The sequence below is a fragment of the Petaurus breviceps genome, unplaced genomic scaffold, assembly GCF_028583685.1.
Source record: "Petaurus breviceps papuanus isolate PSGF00001 unplaced genomic scaffold, PetGlider_PUasm1.0 77, whole genome shotgun sequence".
NCBI classification, from domain to species: domain Eukaryota; kingdom Metazoa; phylum Chordata; class Mammalia; order Diprotodontia; family Petauridae; genus Petaurus; species Petaurus breviceps.
In genome coordinates, this window is record NW_027186492.1 from 5,775,605 (window position 1) to 5,790,520 (window position 14,916).

Genomic DNA, 14,916 nt, shown 5'->3' on the forward strand with positions numbered 1-14,916 from the left:
AGTGTAACCTAGATAAGCCCCGTCAACAAGGTACCACATAGGGTGCTTGTCACTTTGATTTAGCTCATTTAGACTTTTTGCCTAGAAACAGATGATCACAGGTGCTTTTTCCTGGATGTCGGGAAACAAATCGAACACCAGAGTCTTGACCTCAGACTCCCTCATAGTTATGTACTTGTGGTGTCCTAATACATAAGAAGAAGAGTAGTTTCTTGCAATACTCATCTGTTCCTTGCTATTCTGGTAAGGCTACCTCAGGGCATCTTGGCATTTCTTCGGGAACCCCTGTGCTTTCACCTGATGCTACCTAGTGAGAAGGCGAACGATTCAAAGCACACTGGCCTTGCTGTGCCAACCATGGGTTCAGTTAAATAGTCTCTGACTGACAGGGATGAAAACCAGTAAATAGGATCAAGGTGGCAAGTGTGAAAAACTGTCCTAGGACTAGAGCATGGGGATTGAAGTAGATTGGAATCAAGGTCATGGGAGTTTAGGAGGGTGAGGAACTGAGAAGTCAGTGTAGCTGAAGGAAGCGGTGGCTGAGATGGACAGGAAGGCTGTGCTCCTAATTTGGAAGGAGTGAGAATGAGCTGGAAGATCATAGGTGACAGCAATGAGAATCTAGACAGAATGGAATGAGCTTCAGAAGAAGAGAAGTGATTGATGGTCCAGTGATGGGGTCAGAAAGTGGAAATGGGGACCAGAGTATACGAGTGCTTCCTCCTCCCTCCGTTTATCAGGGGTTCTGAGAGAAAGGGCAGCCAGTCTTGGAAGCTGTTGGGGTGGGAGAGAGTGGTGGCTGGTACTTTGCTATTCATTTAATCCCTAATAATACCATAAGTGTCCCCAGGCCTGGAAGTACCCAGAAGTTAGTGTGTTCTTTTGGGAAGGTGACTCTGGAAGGAGGGTTATGATGACTCAGGGTTGGTAGACCAGGACAGCTGTGACAGAGCAGGAGAAAATGTTTCTTTTCCTTCTCCTCCCCACTGAATTGGTGCCTGGGCGAGGTCAGGGCTGCCCAATGCCAGCTCCTGCTCTGTTAATCTCTTAGAAGCAGCTAGGTGGTAAAGTGGACAGAATGCTGGGTCTGGAGTGAGCATGACCTGAATTCAATTCCATCCTCAGATAACTTACTAGCTGTATGACCCTGGGGAAGTTACATAACCTCTATTTGCCTTAGTTTCTTTAACTGTAAAATGGGAATAATAACAATATCCACCTTGTAGTAGGGATCAAATGAGATAATATTTATTTAAAAAAGAAAAGCACAGTGCCTGGCACATAGTAGATACAATATTAATGCTTATTCCCTCCTTCACCCTTCTTTTCCTTACCTGCTGGCCACCTTGAGCTTCCCTCTTTTCCCCTCTCTCTATCTGCAGGGTTCTCCACTGCTAGTGCTGTTTCTGCATGGGGGGAAAAAGATACTATTCTTTTTTTTTTTGGAGGGGGGAAGGCAGCGCAATTGGGGTTAAGTGACTTGCCCAAGGTCACAGGGCTAGTAAGTGTCTGAGGCCAGATTTGAACTCAGGTCCTCCTGACTCCAGGGCCAGTACTCTATGCACTGAACCAACTAGCCACCCCAAAAAGATACTATTCTGGTAGAAAATAGACACAATACTGAAATAGCCTTGGAGACACCCCAGAGCACTCCACCCTTAGTGGACGTAGAAGCTTCAGAAGAAGAAGCTTAAATGAATTATTCCTGATTAGTGACATTAAAGAATCCAGCCTCACAAATCTCACCCCAGTGCTCTTTCCTGTGGGCTAGATTTCCAGGACTCCTCGAACTTGTTTGCATACATGAAAATATTCCTCTAGACTCTCTCTCCTCCCCCCTCTCCTCCTTTTCCTTCTCTCCCCTTAATCCCTACTCCCTTCTTTCTTCTCTTCTCTCTCTTCTGCCCTCTCTCTTCTCTATCCTCTCTCCCTCCCTTCCCTTCCTCTCTCTGTCTCTGTTTTTTTGTTTCTGTCTCTGTGTCTCTGCCTGCCTGCCTGTCTGTCTCTTTCCTCTAGGTCACAGATATACTTCTTGTTTCAGGGAATGATGTTCCAGCGGTAGATGAACACTCCACAGAGTTTGTTTTCCCAAAGATATAGCTCCTTAGAATGGGGAGGAAAGAATTACCTCACAATCTGCAGGGTTTCTGCAAAATAATTTGTTTCATTTCCAATCTCATTTTCAAAAAGTAGCATAGCCTTTGTGAAACTTCACTATTAGTTTTTTAAAAATAAAATCCCAAACTGGGCGTGGTGGTGGCATTCCTCTAATTCTAGCTATTGAGGAGGCTGGTAGATCTTTTGAGTTTGGGAGTTCCAAGTTTAGGGATGTCTGCACTAAGTTTGGCTTTAATATGATAAGCCCCTAGAAGCAAGGGACTCCCCCCCCAAGTTGCCTAAGGAGGGGAAAAACTGCCCAGATCATCTCACCTGGGAAAGATAGGGAGACCCAGAGTTTAAAAAAGGGGAGAGAGGGAGAGGGAGAGGGAGGGAGGGAGGGAGGAAGGAAGGGAGGGAGGGAGGGAGAGAGAGAGAGAGAGAGGGAAGGAGGGAGAGGGAGAAAGAGAGGGAGGGAGGAAGGAAGGAAGGGAAGGAGGGAGGGAGAGAGAGAGAGAGAGGAGAGAGAGAGGGAAGGAGGGAGAGAGAGAGAGGGAGAGGGAGATCAGAGTAAGAAAGGAGGGAAGAAAGAGAAAGAGAAGAGAGAGGGAGGGAGGGAAGGAGGAAGGGGACAGAGAGAGAAATCCAGATTTCTTTAGCTTTGCCAAAAACATAGTGTTTTGCCTCTTTTCTTCTTACCTGGTTATTCTTATCAACTGAAATAGCTTCCTGTTTTTCCTGAATCTTCCACCGTAAGAAATTCAGAAGAGGTTAGTTTTGATTAAAGTTCTATGTACTGTTCTCTGTGACCTCACTGCTATTTGTGACCCAACTCACCTCTTCTTTGTTATTCCTAGTTCTTGCAGGCAGCATGCCCGTGGGTTCAAATTCCTCTTGGCTATATTGGACCCAAGGGCTTTCCCAAAGGGGAGACTTAGTAAGGAGAATCGTTGGAAAGAAAGTGAATGCCTATGAACACCCTAGTTCATGGTGATGTCTCAGCTGGGGGAGTCAGACACTCCCTAGCTTGACTAAATGGAAGACCAGTAACTAGAGCCAGGGCCCGGGAATGAAATATAGGTAGCTCTTCTCAAGATGGTTTATTTCTTTCTTCATGGAAATTTCTAGCCCTTTCTGTGAGAGGAGAGTGCAGAATGTTGTTTCTGAAGCACATCACCAGAAGCAGCCAGACCAAGTGGCGTCCCACAGGACACAGATTCTTCTACAGAAATGCCTTGTTGAGGATTTAAAGAAAGATATCCTAGTTGGGCAGATCAGAGCTGAGCAGGAACTGCAGTTCGACCAGGCCCTCATCAACCAGCAGATCAAAGACAGTAGGTGACCATCATTTAAGGTGTCTCTTTCACCTCATTTCTTTGTCCCCCTCCCCCTTTTCTTATGGTCAGCTCTAGTCTTTACTAGATTTTTATTTATAATCTCATGGAGTTGCAGGGAAACATTATGAGGTAGAAAAATTGGAAAAAGGTTCCCAAGAAAGATAAATAAGGAAACTAACATGCTTATTCCCCCTTAGAAGCACTGATCTCCCTCCTTCTCCTTCCCTCATACACATGCGTATTTGTCCATGTGGTACCCATGTCCTGGGTGAGACCCCAGCTTCATACCCTTTTGGCTTCTGCCTTATTGGTCTCTCTGCTCTGGGATTAGGGCATCTTCCCCCTCTTCTTGTTCACTGCACGTCCCAGCCCTAGAATGGCTAAGAGGCCAGAAATCTCCCTCCTCTTCTCCCCACATCAGCCCAAGTATGTCACTCCATGCAGGCCCAGGTGACGGGCTCAGAGACAGGTAGAGGGGCGAGCTCTGACTTTCTTTCTGGGTTTTCTTGGTTCTTAGACCAGCGATGGCTGTTCAGAGAAGAAAAACTATTTGCCAACCTGCAAATGCAGCAGCAGCAAGAGCAGGGCAATGTCTTGGCTGAGACAGACTCCGAGATCTTCCACGAAACTGAATCTCAGACTGGGTCAGAGACTTCCTCAGCTTTGCTGGATGGGGGCCGCAAGAGGCTGGCCCAGCTCCAGGTCCTCTGGAGGAATGCCCTCTGGGCAGCAGAACGTAAAGTAAGGCGCAAGAAAGTCAAGTTTCAGTTAGAAAAGATCGTCAAAAAGCAGAGACTCCTGGAAGCCCAGAGAAAGCTTGAACAGCTTGAAACCCTCTGCTGGGAAGAAAACCAGAGCCAGCCAGTGGAATTGGACCCGGGTCTAGAGGTCAACTTTTCAGCTTTTCAAAAACAGAGCAGATTTTCCAGCAGCAGTTCGTTGGGGAACCAGAGACTCCGTGGCCTCTATCTGTCCCCCTCACAAAGGTAAAAGGCAGGGCCCTAGGATTGGGTGTTAGCAATTGGGAGTTGGGATTCTTGAATAATACTTCCCTCTTTGTAACTGACCCTTACTGGAGTTTCACTTTCCTGAGCTCCAGTTTGCCTGATGTGCCTGCTTGTTATATACCCTCTGTCTTCTGGCTTGCAAATCCCCTACTATCCTGATCCCTGTCCCTTCAAAGGCAACAGTTCTCAAATTTTGATCTCTAGACCCTTTTATAGTCTTGAAAATTATTGCTGACCCCAAAGAGCTTTTGCTTATTCAAAAATCTCAAGTCACTTCATCCTTTCTCCCTTTATCTTCCTCCCATTTCATCTCAGTCCTGCTTCATTTCCCCTACCTCCTTCCCTTTCCCACTTCCTTTTCCCTGTCCATCTCTTTTCCACTGTACCCTTTGGAACCTCCAATTTGGTTATTTGTTCCTGTTTACACGTGATCTTTTTTTGTTTCTTCTTTCTAGTGCTAACTGAAGTCTGACTCTTTTGATAGGACACCCTATCCCTTGTCACCTTCTCTAGTGCTGGACATTCCTTCTTCTTACTTTAGATCCCCCAGAGTCAGGAAGAAGAATCCACATGCTTCCTTCTTTGTTTCCCACACACAATTCCCTTGTTCCTTTACGATCCCTCACTAACCAGCCTCTCTTCTTCTGAAGTTGACCATATCTCATTGTTTCTTCCTCTCCCTGTCTTTGTCCTGCTACCTGCTACCAGCCTCTAGTCCACTCTCCTACTTTCTCTGTGACTTTAGCACTTGAGATTTTTAATTTTCTTCTTCTTAGGTGGCAAAGTAGATAGAGTGCCCTGGAGTCAGGAAGACATGCCTTTCTGGCCTCAGACACTTACTAGCTGTGTGATCCTGTGCAAGTCACTTAACCCTGTGTGCCTCAGTTTCCTCATCTGTAAAATGAGCTGGAGAAGGAAATGGTAAACCATTCCAGTATCTTTGCCCAGAAAACCCCAAATGGGGTTATCAAGAATTGGACACAGGACATTCCATGCCATGCTGTCATCATTAGGGACTTCCATATTCATATTTATGACCCTACTAACACCCTTCCTTCCGACTCCTTTCAAGCCTTCTCAGTTCCCATATACTCCCTCTCCATTCTACCTCCACTTACTCCCTGTGCTAGTCATACCTTAGATCACTGGTTCTCAAAGTGTAGTCTGTGGACTCAGACTCTTTCAGGGGGTCTATGAGGTCAAACCTTTTTATAATAATATTATAATTTTAATAATAATTTTAAGATGTTTTAATTTTGAATATGATAAATATTGATATGGAATCCACATAAACAAAATTTTTTTCAGGGTCCACGATAATTTTTAAGAGTGTAAAAGGGGTCCCGAGACCAAAAATTTTGTAAGTTGCTGCCATCACTGGAGGTCACTCTACTTTCAAGACCCTGAACTTTGAAGTTTCCCTTTCTTACTGTCCTTCCTTCCTGTCTTTTCACGTCTCTCACAACTTCACTTCTCCTCCATTCTCCTTGTGACTTTTGGTTCCTTGGTTCCTCCTAATCCATTCCCCCGTGGAGTTCCCACATACCAGCCTTCACAGTCCTGACCTTCCCCTGGTAATCCATTTGAGTAACCCCTCTTTTCTGCTTCTGCTTTCTTTCTTCTTTTTCCTTTTCTAGGTACCCTCTTGCTAACCCCAGATGACTCTCAATTCATAACTTCTCCATGTTTCCTCCCAAGCCATTCAGTGTGCTCCTAATGGAATTCACAAAGCCTCAATGCCCAAGTCTCTTATACATTTATACAGTCTAAACTGAGCTGCACCTAAGAGGCATTCCTTTCATTGACTCCTTGCTATATTTTGGTGGGGTCTTTGTTGTCTTGGTTGTTCAGTCATTTTTCAGTCATGTCTGACTGTTCGTGACCCCATTTGGGGCCATTTCTTTCTCCAGCTGATCTTACAGATGAGGAAATGGAGGCAAAGAAGGTTAAATGGGTCACACAGGGTCCAGGGTCACACAGCTAATAAGTGTCTGAGGCCAGATTTGAACTTGGGAAGATCAGTCTTCCTGACTCCAGGACTGGTATTCTATTCACTGTGCCACCTAGCTACCTGTTTTCAGTAGGGACTTTATACCAGATCACCTCCTTAAATCACTAACTCTGTTGCTACCCTTCTACCTCAATAGATTACCTTCCTTTCAACCTTGAGGCCATTCATTAAGAGCTCTGCCTTCCCACAATCTCTTTATGCCTTCACTCTTTCTTTCCTTCTCTCTGACTCCTCTAAGAGGATGTCAGCCTTTCTTGTTGAGGCTATGCTTGTTTATCCCTTTTCAAAGAAGGCACTGTGCTCATGAGCAAAGCAGAATTGCGATAGAAACGTGAGATACATCAATTTAGAGACATCTCTATTCCTAGTGGACTGTTTATGCCTGACCTGTGGTAGAGCCTTCCGAGCTTGTCTGACCAGACATGCTGTACATGCTATATATGGACCCCAACATAGAGATGCCACTTTGGTCCTCTTCAAGAACAAAGGACAGCAGCCAGCCTGTTTACCTGTACCCTTGATTCGGCAGCTTCTAGGGCCTTGCTGCATTAATCATCCCCTACTCACCTTTCACCTTTTGTCTCTCCCTCTTGATTCTTTCCTCCTTCCTACAAACATAGGCAGAATTCCTAGTCCTAAAAGAAACTAAACTAATTATCTCCTCCTTCTTATTATGCCCTAAAGCTATCATACTGTATCTCTTCACCTTCACTGTAAAATTTCCAAGGAAAGTAGGTGACCCTGAGTGCCATTGCTTCCTGTTTCACTCTTCATCATCCTATGCTGTCTTTGGCCCCCATCACTCTACTGGAACCTCTCTCTTCGAGGTCACTGTCCTGTAACTTATGTGTTAGTTTCTAAATCTAATGGCCTTTCCTCAGTTCTCTTCTGAGGCTACTAATGGAGCAGTGGATAGATAGAGTGCTGAGCCTGGAGTCTGAAAGATTTGAGTTCAAATCTGACCTCAGACATGTATTAGTTGTGTGACCTTGGTCAAGTCACTTTACCACTATTTGTCTCTAGCGTCTACTTTGCAGGGTTATGAAAATTGAATGAGATAATATGTTAAAAGCACCTTAGAATGGTGCCTGACACGTAGTAGGTGTTAAATAATTTAAATGCATATTTCCTTCCCTTCTTTTCTTTCCCCCTCCCCCTCCTGTCTCTTCCCTTTCCTCTCCACCTATTTGGTACTGTTAGTTACCTCCTTCCTTTTTAAAAACTCTCTCCTCTTGGCTTCCATGACACTGCCCTTCCTGGTTCTTCCACCTGTCTTGCTGCTTCTTCCTTGGCCGTCCCTCTTTTTTCCTCCGCTTCCTGAATATGGATCCTCTCAAGGCTTTCCCTTGTCTCTTCTATTTATACTTTCTCTCTTGGCTATCTTATGTATTCCCAGGGCTTCAAATATCATTTCTATGTAGATAACTCCCCAAATCTAAAAAGAAATTTTGAGTTCCAACCTCAAACTTTCTTTCTTTAAAAAAAAATTATGTATTTTTGACATTAATTGAAAAATTTTTTTGAGTTCTGAATTTTCTACCTCCCTCCAGTCATTCCCCCTTCCACTGAGAAGGCAAGCAATATGATATCGATTATACAGGTGAAATCATACAAAACATGTTTCCATATTGCCTCAATATACCCAACTATACTTGCCTTCAGCTTATTCAAATGGAATTCATTGTTTTCTACCTGCCATACTCATTGCATGTTGTTGGCATCACCTTCTTCCAGGCTTGAAACCTATGACTCATCCATCCTTGACATTCCTCCACCATTTTGTCACCTGTCAAGTCCTGGTGATTCTACCCTCATCTCTGCAATCCCTTTGCATGCCTACTATCCCTAGCCTAGTTCTGTCCCTCATTGCCCCTTCTGAGCCCATTATAACCGTTTTCTACTGCTGTAACCTCTGCTTGCAGATCATAATGCTACCTCTTTATCATCATACCCTAATCCTACCGATCATCCTTCTCCCATGATGCCTTCTCTATGTGTCTCTTGACACTGTTATCCCCTATGTCCAGACCTTCATTATAACCAATTATATTAATAGCATTAATTAATAATAACAAATGATCTTCTAACTCATCTCTTGCCTTCTATCTTTCCTACTCCAAATTGCTCTGTATGTTGTGCTCAGATTAAACTTCCCAAGATATCCCTTTGCACATTCCTTCTCTCTGCTCAGAGGCTAAATTACTCATCCTTCGTTATACTGCCATTCTTTCAAGACCCAGCTCCTCCTTTCAGCCTTTCTCAAATGATCTGACCAGACTGTCTACTCATTGCTCATAGAATGTGTTCACATACGTTCCTGCCACCCATTATACCTTTGTACAAATCATTTCTCCTGGCTGGAATTACCTTTTTCCTTTCTATCCAGTTATCTAAGCACTACCCTTCTTCCACAACTCAGCCCCTCCTTTCAACCTTCTCCAGATGACCCAACCCATCATCTTCTCATTTTCCTTTTGAGTTCCTTTAGCATTTGTTTTCTCTGCCACTAATTCATCATTAAGAACAGTGCTTTGGGTTTTTAAAAAAAAATTCTTTAATAATTTTGGGCACAGGCGCTGTATTCTCATACCTCTTTGACTCCCCAGGACCTTGTACCTAGCAGATATTTAGTTGATCTTAGTGGGTGAAGATGATCATGGCCCCCTTGCTTCCTTGACTTTAATGATCTTTAGGCCTTCTGGGGTTCACATACCTTTTCCCACATAGAAAACTGGAAGTTGAGGGGCCCAGAGAATGCTCTTCTCACACAGTATCTGAGAGCTATTCTCTGTTATCTGAAGCTTTCCTAAATATGATATCTACTTGAAGGCACAAGAGGGCAGTGAGATTTGCTTTAGTATATTAACTACAATGGGACATATCAAACTGTTCTGTCAAGGGTTTCTTCCAGGTCCAGATCTATGATCCAGTATGACCACTACCTTCGCCCTGATGAATGTTTTGTAAAGGGGTCTCTGAAATATCATGCATTGGTTTTCTTTGTATTTTCAGTGTTCTGAAGTGTGAGATTCCTGCCAAGTTATCAACTGAGACTGTTCATTACACACCAGAGAAATGTCAGTCAGAGGAATGTCTCCTTCAAGCGTCTTCTTTTCCTAGAGGAAGTACAATTCCGTCAAATGATTCTTACCCCCCAAACCTGTGTCTGGTCTGTGAGGGGAAGATAGGATCTTTTGGGGAAGACACCTCAGCCCAAAAGACTAGTCCCACCATGGGCCCCAAGACTGTTTCTGCCCCAGACAGGAAGAGTCAGGAAATGGGCAGGAACAAGCAGCAGGTGCAGCTACATCGAAACCTGGTCTCTGTAAGCAGATCAGCAGAGCAGCTCAAATTGAGGGACAAGCCTGATTCCCTCATTCCCAGCCCCCGAATAGGTAGGGAAAAGTCATCCAGAAGCCATGGTCCACCACGGTGGAGGTTGCGAAGAGAAGGGGATCTCCTGACAAACCGGACTTCCCGAGGGAATGGCAGCAGCTCACCACACTCTCAGGGAACCAAGCGATCGGTCATACGTGGAAAGGTTCAAATGACTCGTCTGCGTCAGGCTGCCTGGGCCTTAGAACAGTGGGAGCCCAGTGTGGCATCATTTGCTAGAGCCTCAGCATGGCCACGGGGACATCTTTTTGGCGTGAAAGATGGAGACAAAAGGTTCCTTCAGAACCCTGTGAAGACAGAGGGTGATGAAGGGGCCTGGAGAACCAATGTCCTGCAAGACTCCTCTAGCTCTCTGGGGGCCTGGTCACAGGAAAATGAGAATGATTTCTCAGATAGTGACAGCACCTATTCTCTGGATTCCCTTTCCTGTACCTGTACCAGGACCCTGATCAAATCACAGAAGCAGGAGGCCCCTGAGCCAAAGCCACACTACACAGAGCCTGAGAACTCAGAAAGTGATGACAGCCAGATGTCTCAGGATTCACTGGAGGAAAAAAGGAACAGAACACAGAGAAGACTTTTGCCTTGCTCTCCCTCACCACAAGCCTCTGAGAGAAGTGAGGCTAGGCTAGTGGCCTCTCCTAGAGCCTCCTTGCCTACCCCTGGCAGTGGACTTCTCTGGAAAAAGGTGAGGACCTTTTCTCTGGATAGCCTGAACAAGGAGGAGGAGGCCTTTAGAGAAGAAGCTAAGGAAGGGTCTGCCTCTCACTCATCAGATGAGATGCCTGTGGAGGTCTTTTGGCAGATGAAGAGCTCCCCTTTCCTCATAGCATGCCAGGAGAAGGTACTTGAATTGCAGACCTCAGACCAAGGACCAGGTGCAGAAGGGTCTGATGGGACCCTGCAGCCCAGTGATTCTTTTTATCTGGCTCTCCAGCCCAAGGCAGAAGGAAATGAATGTAAACCCCTTCAGCAGACACAGCACCCAAGAAACAACTCATTGGCTTCCGTGGACTCTTGGTTCTCCCGTGATTCAGTAAGCAATCCCAATGACTCCCAAGAAGTCAACATGTACTCACAGATGAATCTTGATATCCAGGAACCAGAGGTCCAAGACGCGGAGAAGCCCAAGGCCATGGTTGAAGCAGAGGGAGTACAGCAGCCTGCCCTTGAGATAGCCGCTGAAGTAAACAGTTTTGATTACCTCCAAGACCTAGCACTGGTCCTCGGCAGTACCGGTGAAGTGAGCATAGACCCTTCTTTGGATGTATCTTCAGAGACTACATGGAGATCCCAAGGGCCTTGCAAGGCTGGATCAGATGCAGCTGTCTCAAAGGAGCCATCTCATGAGGAGGGAAGAGGCCCACCCGACCTGACTAGGCTCTGCAGCCCTGTGCCTTCAGATAGCGCTCTCCCCTCCAGCAGGTCAGCTGTCCCTGCATCTTTGTTGTCTCACAAAGGCAGCACCCTTAGAAAGGGCAGGCCTGTTGTTGAATATCTATGTGAGTTTTCTCACTCTTCCCTGGGGGCCACAGTGAAAAGCACACAAGTTTCTGGTTCCTCTCAGTGGGACACGAGTTACCTGCCCTTGACAACTGGCAGAAGATGGGATTCCTTCCCTGCATGTCCCAAGATGCCTGGTGATTTTGGTTTCAATGACCCTTCCTTCTCTTCACCGTCCGCGAGGTGTCTGAGCACAGAGCAAGAACGAGATGGCGGGAACTTTGAGTTGGATGACCTCTCAACTTTCTTTAGGACTATTGAAAAAGATGCTCATCCTAGCTGCTCCCCAGCAGACTTAGAAGCAGGAGATCCAGGGCTAGGAAATGCTTGGGTCTTTGAAGCGGAAAACAAGGCTTCAGCTTCTATGACAGAGCTGCATCAGGCCCACCAGGGTAGCTCAAAGCAGCCACAGCCTCTGGCCTGTAGGAGAGCAGTGTCAGCAGTCTCCTTTGATGAGAGCTTTTTCCTGAGGGACATATCCAACAGCAGCAGCCCCATGAATGCTAAGGAAGATCAGGGTCCTCCAACCTGGGCCCAACAAGAGGAGAATCCGCCTGGCAAGCTGGTTCCATTAAAGCTTGAAAGCACTCTTTCCCAGCCAGTGATGAAGGCAGAGCTCCTGCAGAGTGCTGATGAAGAAATCGACAGAGAAAGGAGCTTTTCTTTGGCCTTGCCTATGGACTCTGAGTCATTCCCACCCTGGGATCCTTTCCCATCCCCTGAGCAACTCCATCCCTTGGAAACATTTTATGTGTTAGAAAGTAGAGATGCCTTGACAGAAACAGCCTTGGAGACCCCTGCATGCCGAGAATGGGGAGAGGACATGCTACCCACTAGCAGGGTAGATGGTTTGAACAACACCTTTCAGTTTCTCAGAAATTTGGACAGGGACCTGCTGCTTTTATTACATACCCCGAATCCCAAGTATCCCTTATCTCAGCATGTTGTGGCAGAGAGGTCCTTCAGCCCAGGCACCAGGAAAGACCTGAATAGAACTGGAGTCCTCAAAAATATGGAAAAGTACAATGATCCTGTCTCTTTGTCTTCTGCTCAGAATAGACTGTTATTGGAAAGCATTAGCATGGCAGCATGTCAGTTAGGAAAACCAGATGGAATTTTAAATAACACCCACCCACGATCGTCACTGAAGATAAAGGAAGAAGCCTCAGCTCAGCCCTCTTGGGATGTTCCGTTTGATGATTCTGAGGCAATGATGCATCTCCCAGTTATCTCTAGCATTGAAGGAGATCATGAACATAGGCAGAGTGAAAATGATGTCCGAGGGAAGCAGGCAGGCTACTTCCTAGGGATAAGTGCAACTGATTTTGAAGGGCAGATCCATTCTGGACCCAATTCCAATATCATTTACAAAACAGAGAGCTCGAGCCAAACTCAGCATAGAGTCAATATGCAGGAGAATGCTTTTGTTCCTAAAAAGCGCAGCTCAGCAAGTCACTCTAGGTGTACGAGTCCAATGATAATGGTCCAGGATGAAACCTCATCCCACCCAAGGGAAGGAAATGAATCTATTTCTCTTGGAATGATTTTACATCCCAAGGACTGTTCAGAAGAACTTATGCCTCATAGAGGAGACCGCTCTTATGGAAAAAACTCTGCTTCAAACCTTGTACCAGCTATGACCTCCAAGGAAGAAGGCCCTGTTGCAAGCGAGGAACCTGAGAGCTTAATGGTGATACCCAGTCCTCAAGCAGAAGTGTGTCAAAGAAGAAGTCAGATTTCTTCTCAGGATAAAATTGTTAATCATTCTGAAGAAATGGCCAAGCTAATTAGTAGTGTAGCACAACTGGAAAGCAGCATCATGGAAATAGATTCCAGGCAAAAATATCCCCCTCATGCCTTGTATATGGCAGAAGCCTATAGGAGAGCTATGTGTAGGGATAGGAAGGACCAAAGAAAGGCCTATTTCACTCTGAGACCAAACGACTTCAGAGATAGCCTCTTTTACAGAGATTGGCCCCATTCTTCAAAGAAAGTACAGGAGGAGGAGGAAGTTCCTAGTAGTATTGAAGCCAGAGGAATCAGGAAGGACAAGAGCTGTATTCAGGAGAGTCATCAGGCCCAGAAAATCACACCAAACCTTGCCAGGCCCACTGAATCCACTGGAGAGAACGACATTGAAAGAGAACATACTTTCTTACCTGTACCCAAACTGTCGGTTGAGTGCCCAAATGATTATTTGTTCCTACAGTTTTCACAAAAATGTACTGCTCAGAAGAACCCTGCTAAGGCTTCAGAAAGTCCAGAGATAATGGAGCCATTGGTCAGAATCAAGCCATTGAGGCCTGAGGAAGAAAGGTCTGAGGGAAGCCGCAATGATCAGTCTGCTTCAGAACTGAACCCCCAAAGTCATGCCACTGTGAGGACAGGAAGTCTTCCAGAACTGGAGCCCAAGGCCAGTTTCCAGGAAAGTCAGACTGTTGAAAACCTAACCAATAGTGTGATAACAGCTAAATGCAAAGAACCAACAGTCCATTATATAGATCAAGAAACAAGTGCCTTGTGGGGAAAGAGCCTGCAAACAGAAGCCCATCCAGCTCCATTGGCTGAGGGGTTACCTATCATAAGCCAAGTCATGAGTATGGGACAGTACAGCACCCAGAAGACAGTGCATCCATTGCCAACTCAAGAAGGCTACTCAGTGGCTCCCGCTCAGGAAGAAACAGGCAACATCTTTTTCTCTGATTCCCCAAAGCTCTCAGAAAAGTATTTCAGGTCAACGTTGAAAGCAGTGAGCCTTTCTTCCACTGACTCTGAGTCAGAGCTGGAGTTTCTGAAAATACAAGGCCCTACCCCCTCAGAAGACAGAGTAGAACAGCAAAAAATACATGGAGAAGCAAGAAACCACAGCTCTCTTAGAAGTATTAGCTGCAAAAATTCCTTTGTAGAGCAATCAGTTTGGCAGAGTTTTAGTTTGAGAGCGGTGTCTGGCCTCTGTTATCAGAACGATGGTGGTGGGAGCAGCCCTAGTGAGCCTTCAAGTGACAGCTACTCTGAGGAAGAAATGAAAGCATCAGCTACTGCTGTGCTCCTAGAACAGCAGGGAGAGGACACTAGAATCGCCCCTAAAGATTTGAACCTAGGAAATGCATCTGTCACTGAGGCAAAGGTGACCTTGTTAAGAAACATAAAAAGAACCAGTTCACTTAACCAATGTCTGCTGGAGAAAAGGACCAGTCACCAGTGGGGAGACAGTGAACTCCAAGTTCCTCAGACCCTGGAGAAGAAGCTGTGGAGGACAGAAGATTTTGCTGTGGATTTCAGTACCACCAGCACCTCTTTGTCAGCAAATCTGGAGGGAAAACTGACTTCCTCATTAGGATTTTGGGGGGCCTCTGCTACCCCATCCATTGATGAAGAAGCAAATGAAGAGACAATAGTGGAGGATGTTAGACTGTCAGAGGAGTGTGGGAAGTCTTCAAAGGACAGGACCAATGAGCAGATCATCATACCTAAACTGACCAGGGTCTCATCAGGGCTTTGGGAGGCCTCTGCCACCCCATCCCTGCATCTAAAAACAAATGTGGAGACCACAGTGGAGGATACT

General features: G+C 45.8%; 1 protein-coding gene across 1 annotated transcript in view; it reads left to right on the forward strand.

Moving 5' to 3' along the window:
* STARD9 (StAR related lipid transfer domain containing 9) overlaps window positions 1-14,916 on the forward strand; it is a 146,729-nt gene that overhangs the window by 116,336 nt on the left and 15,477 nt on the right. Inside the window, exons 20-22 of the mRNA XM_069105668.1 lie at window positions 3,226-3,431; window positions 3,952-4,420; window positions 9,465-14,846. Of these exons, the coding sequence (XP_068961769.1) occupies window positions 3,226-3,431; window positions 3,952-4,420; window positions 9,465-14,846 (6,057 nt within the window). The remainder of the gene's footprint in view (window positions 1-3,225; window positions 3,432-3,951; window positions 4,421-9,464; window positions 14,847-14,916) is intronic.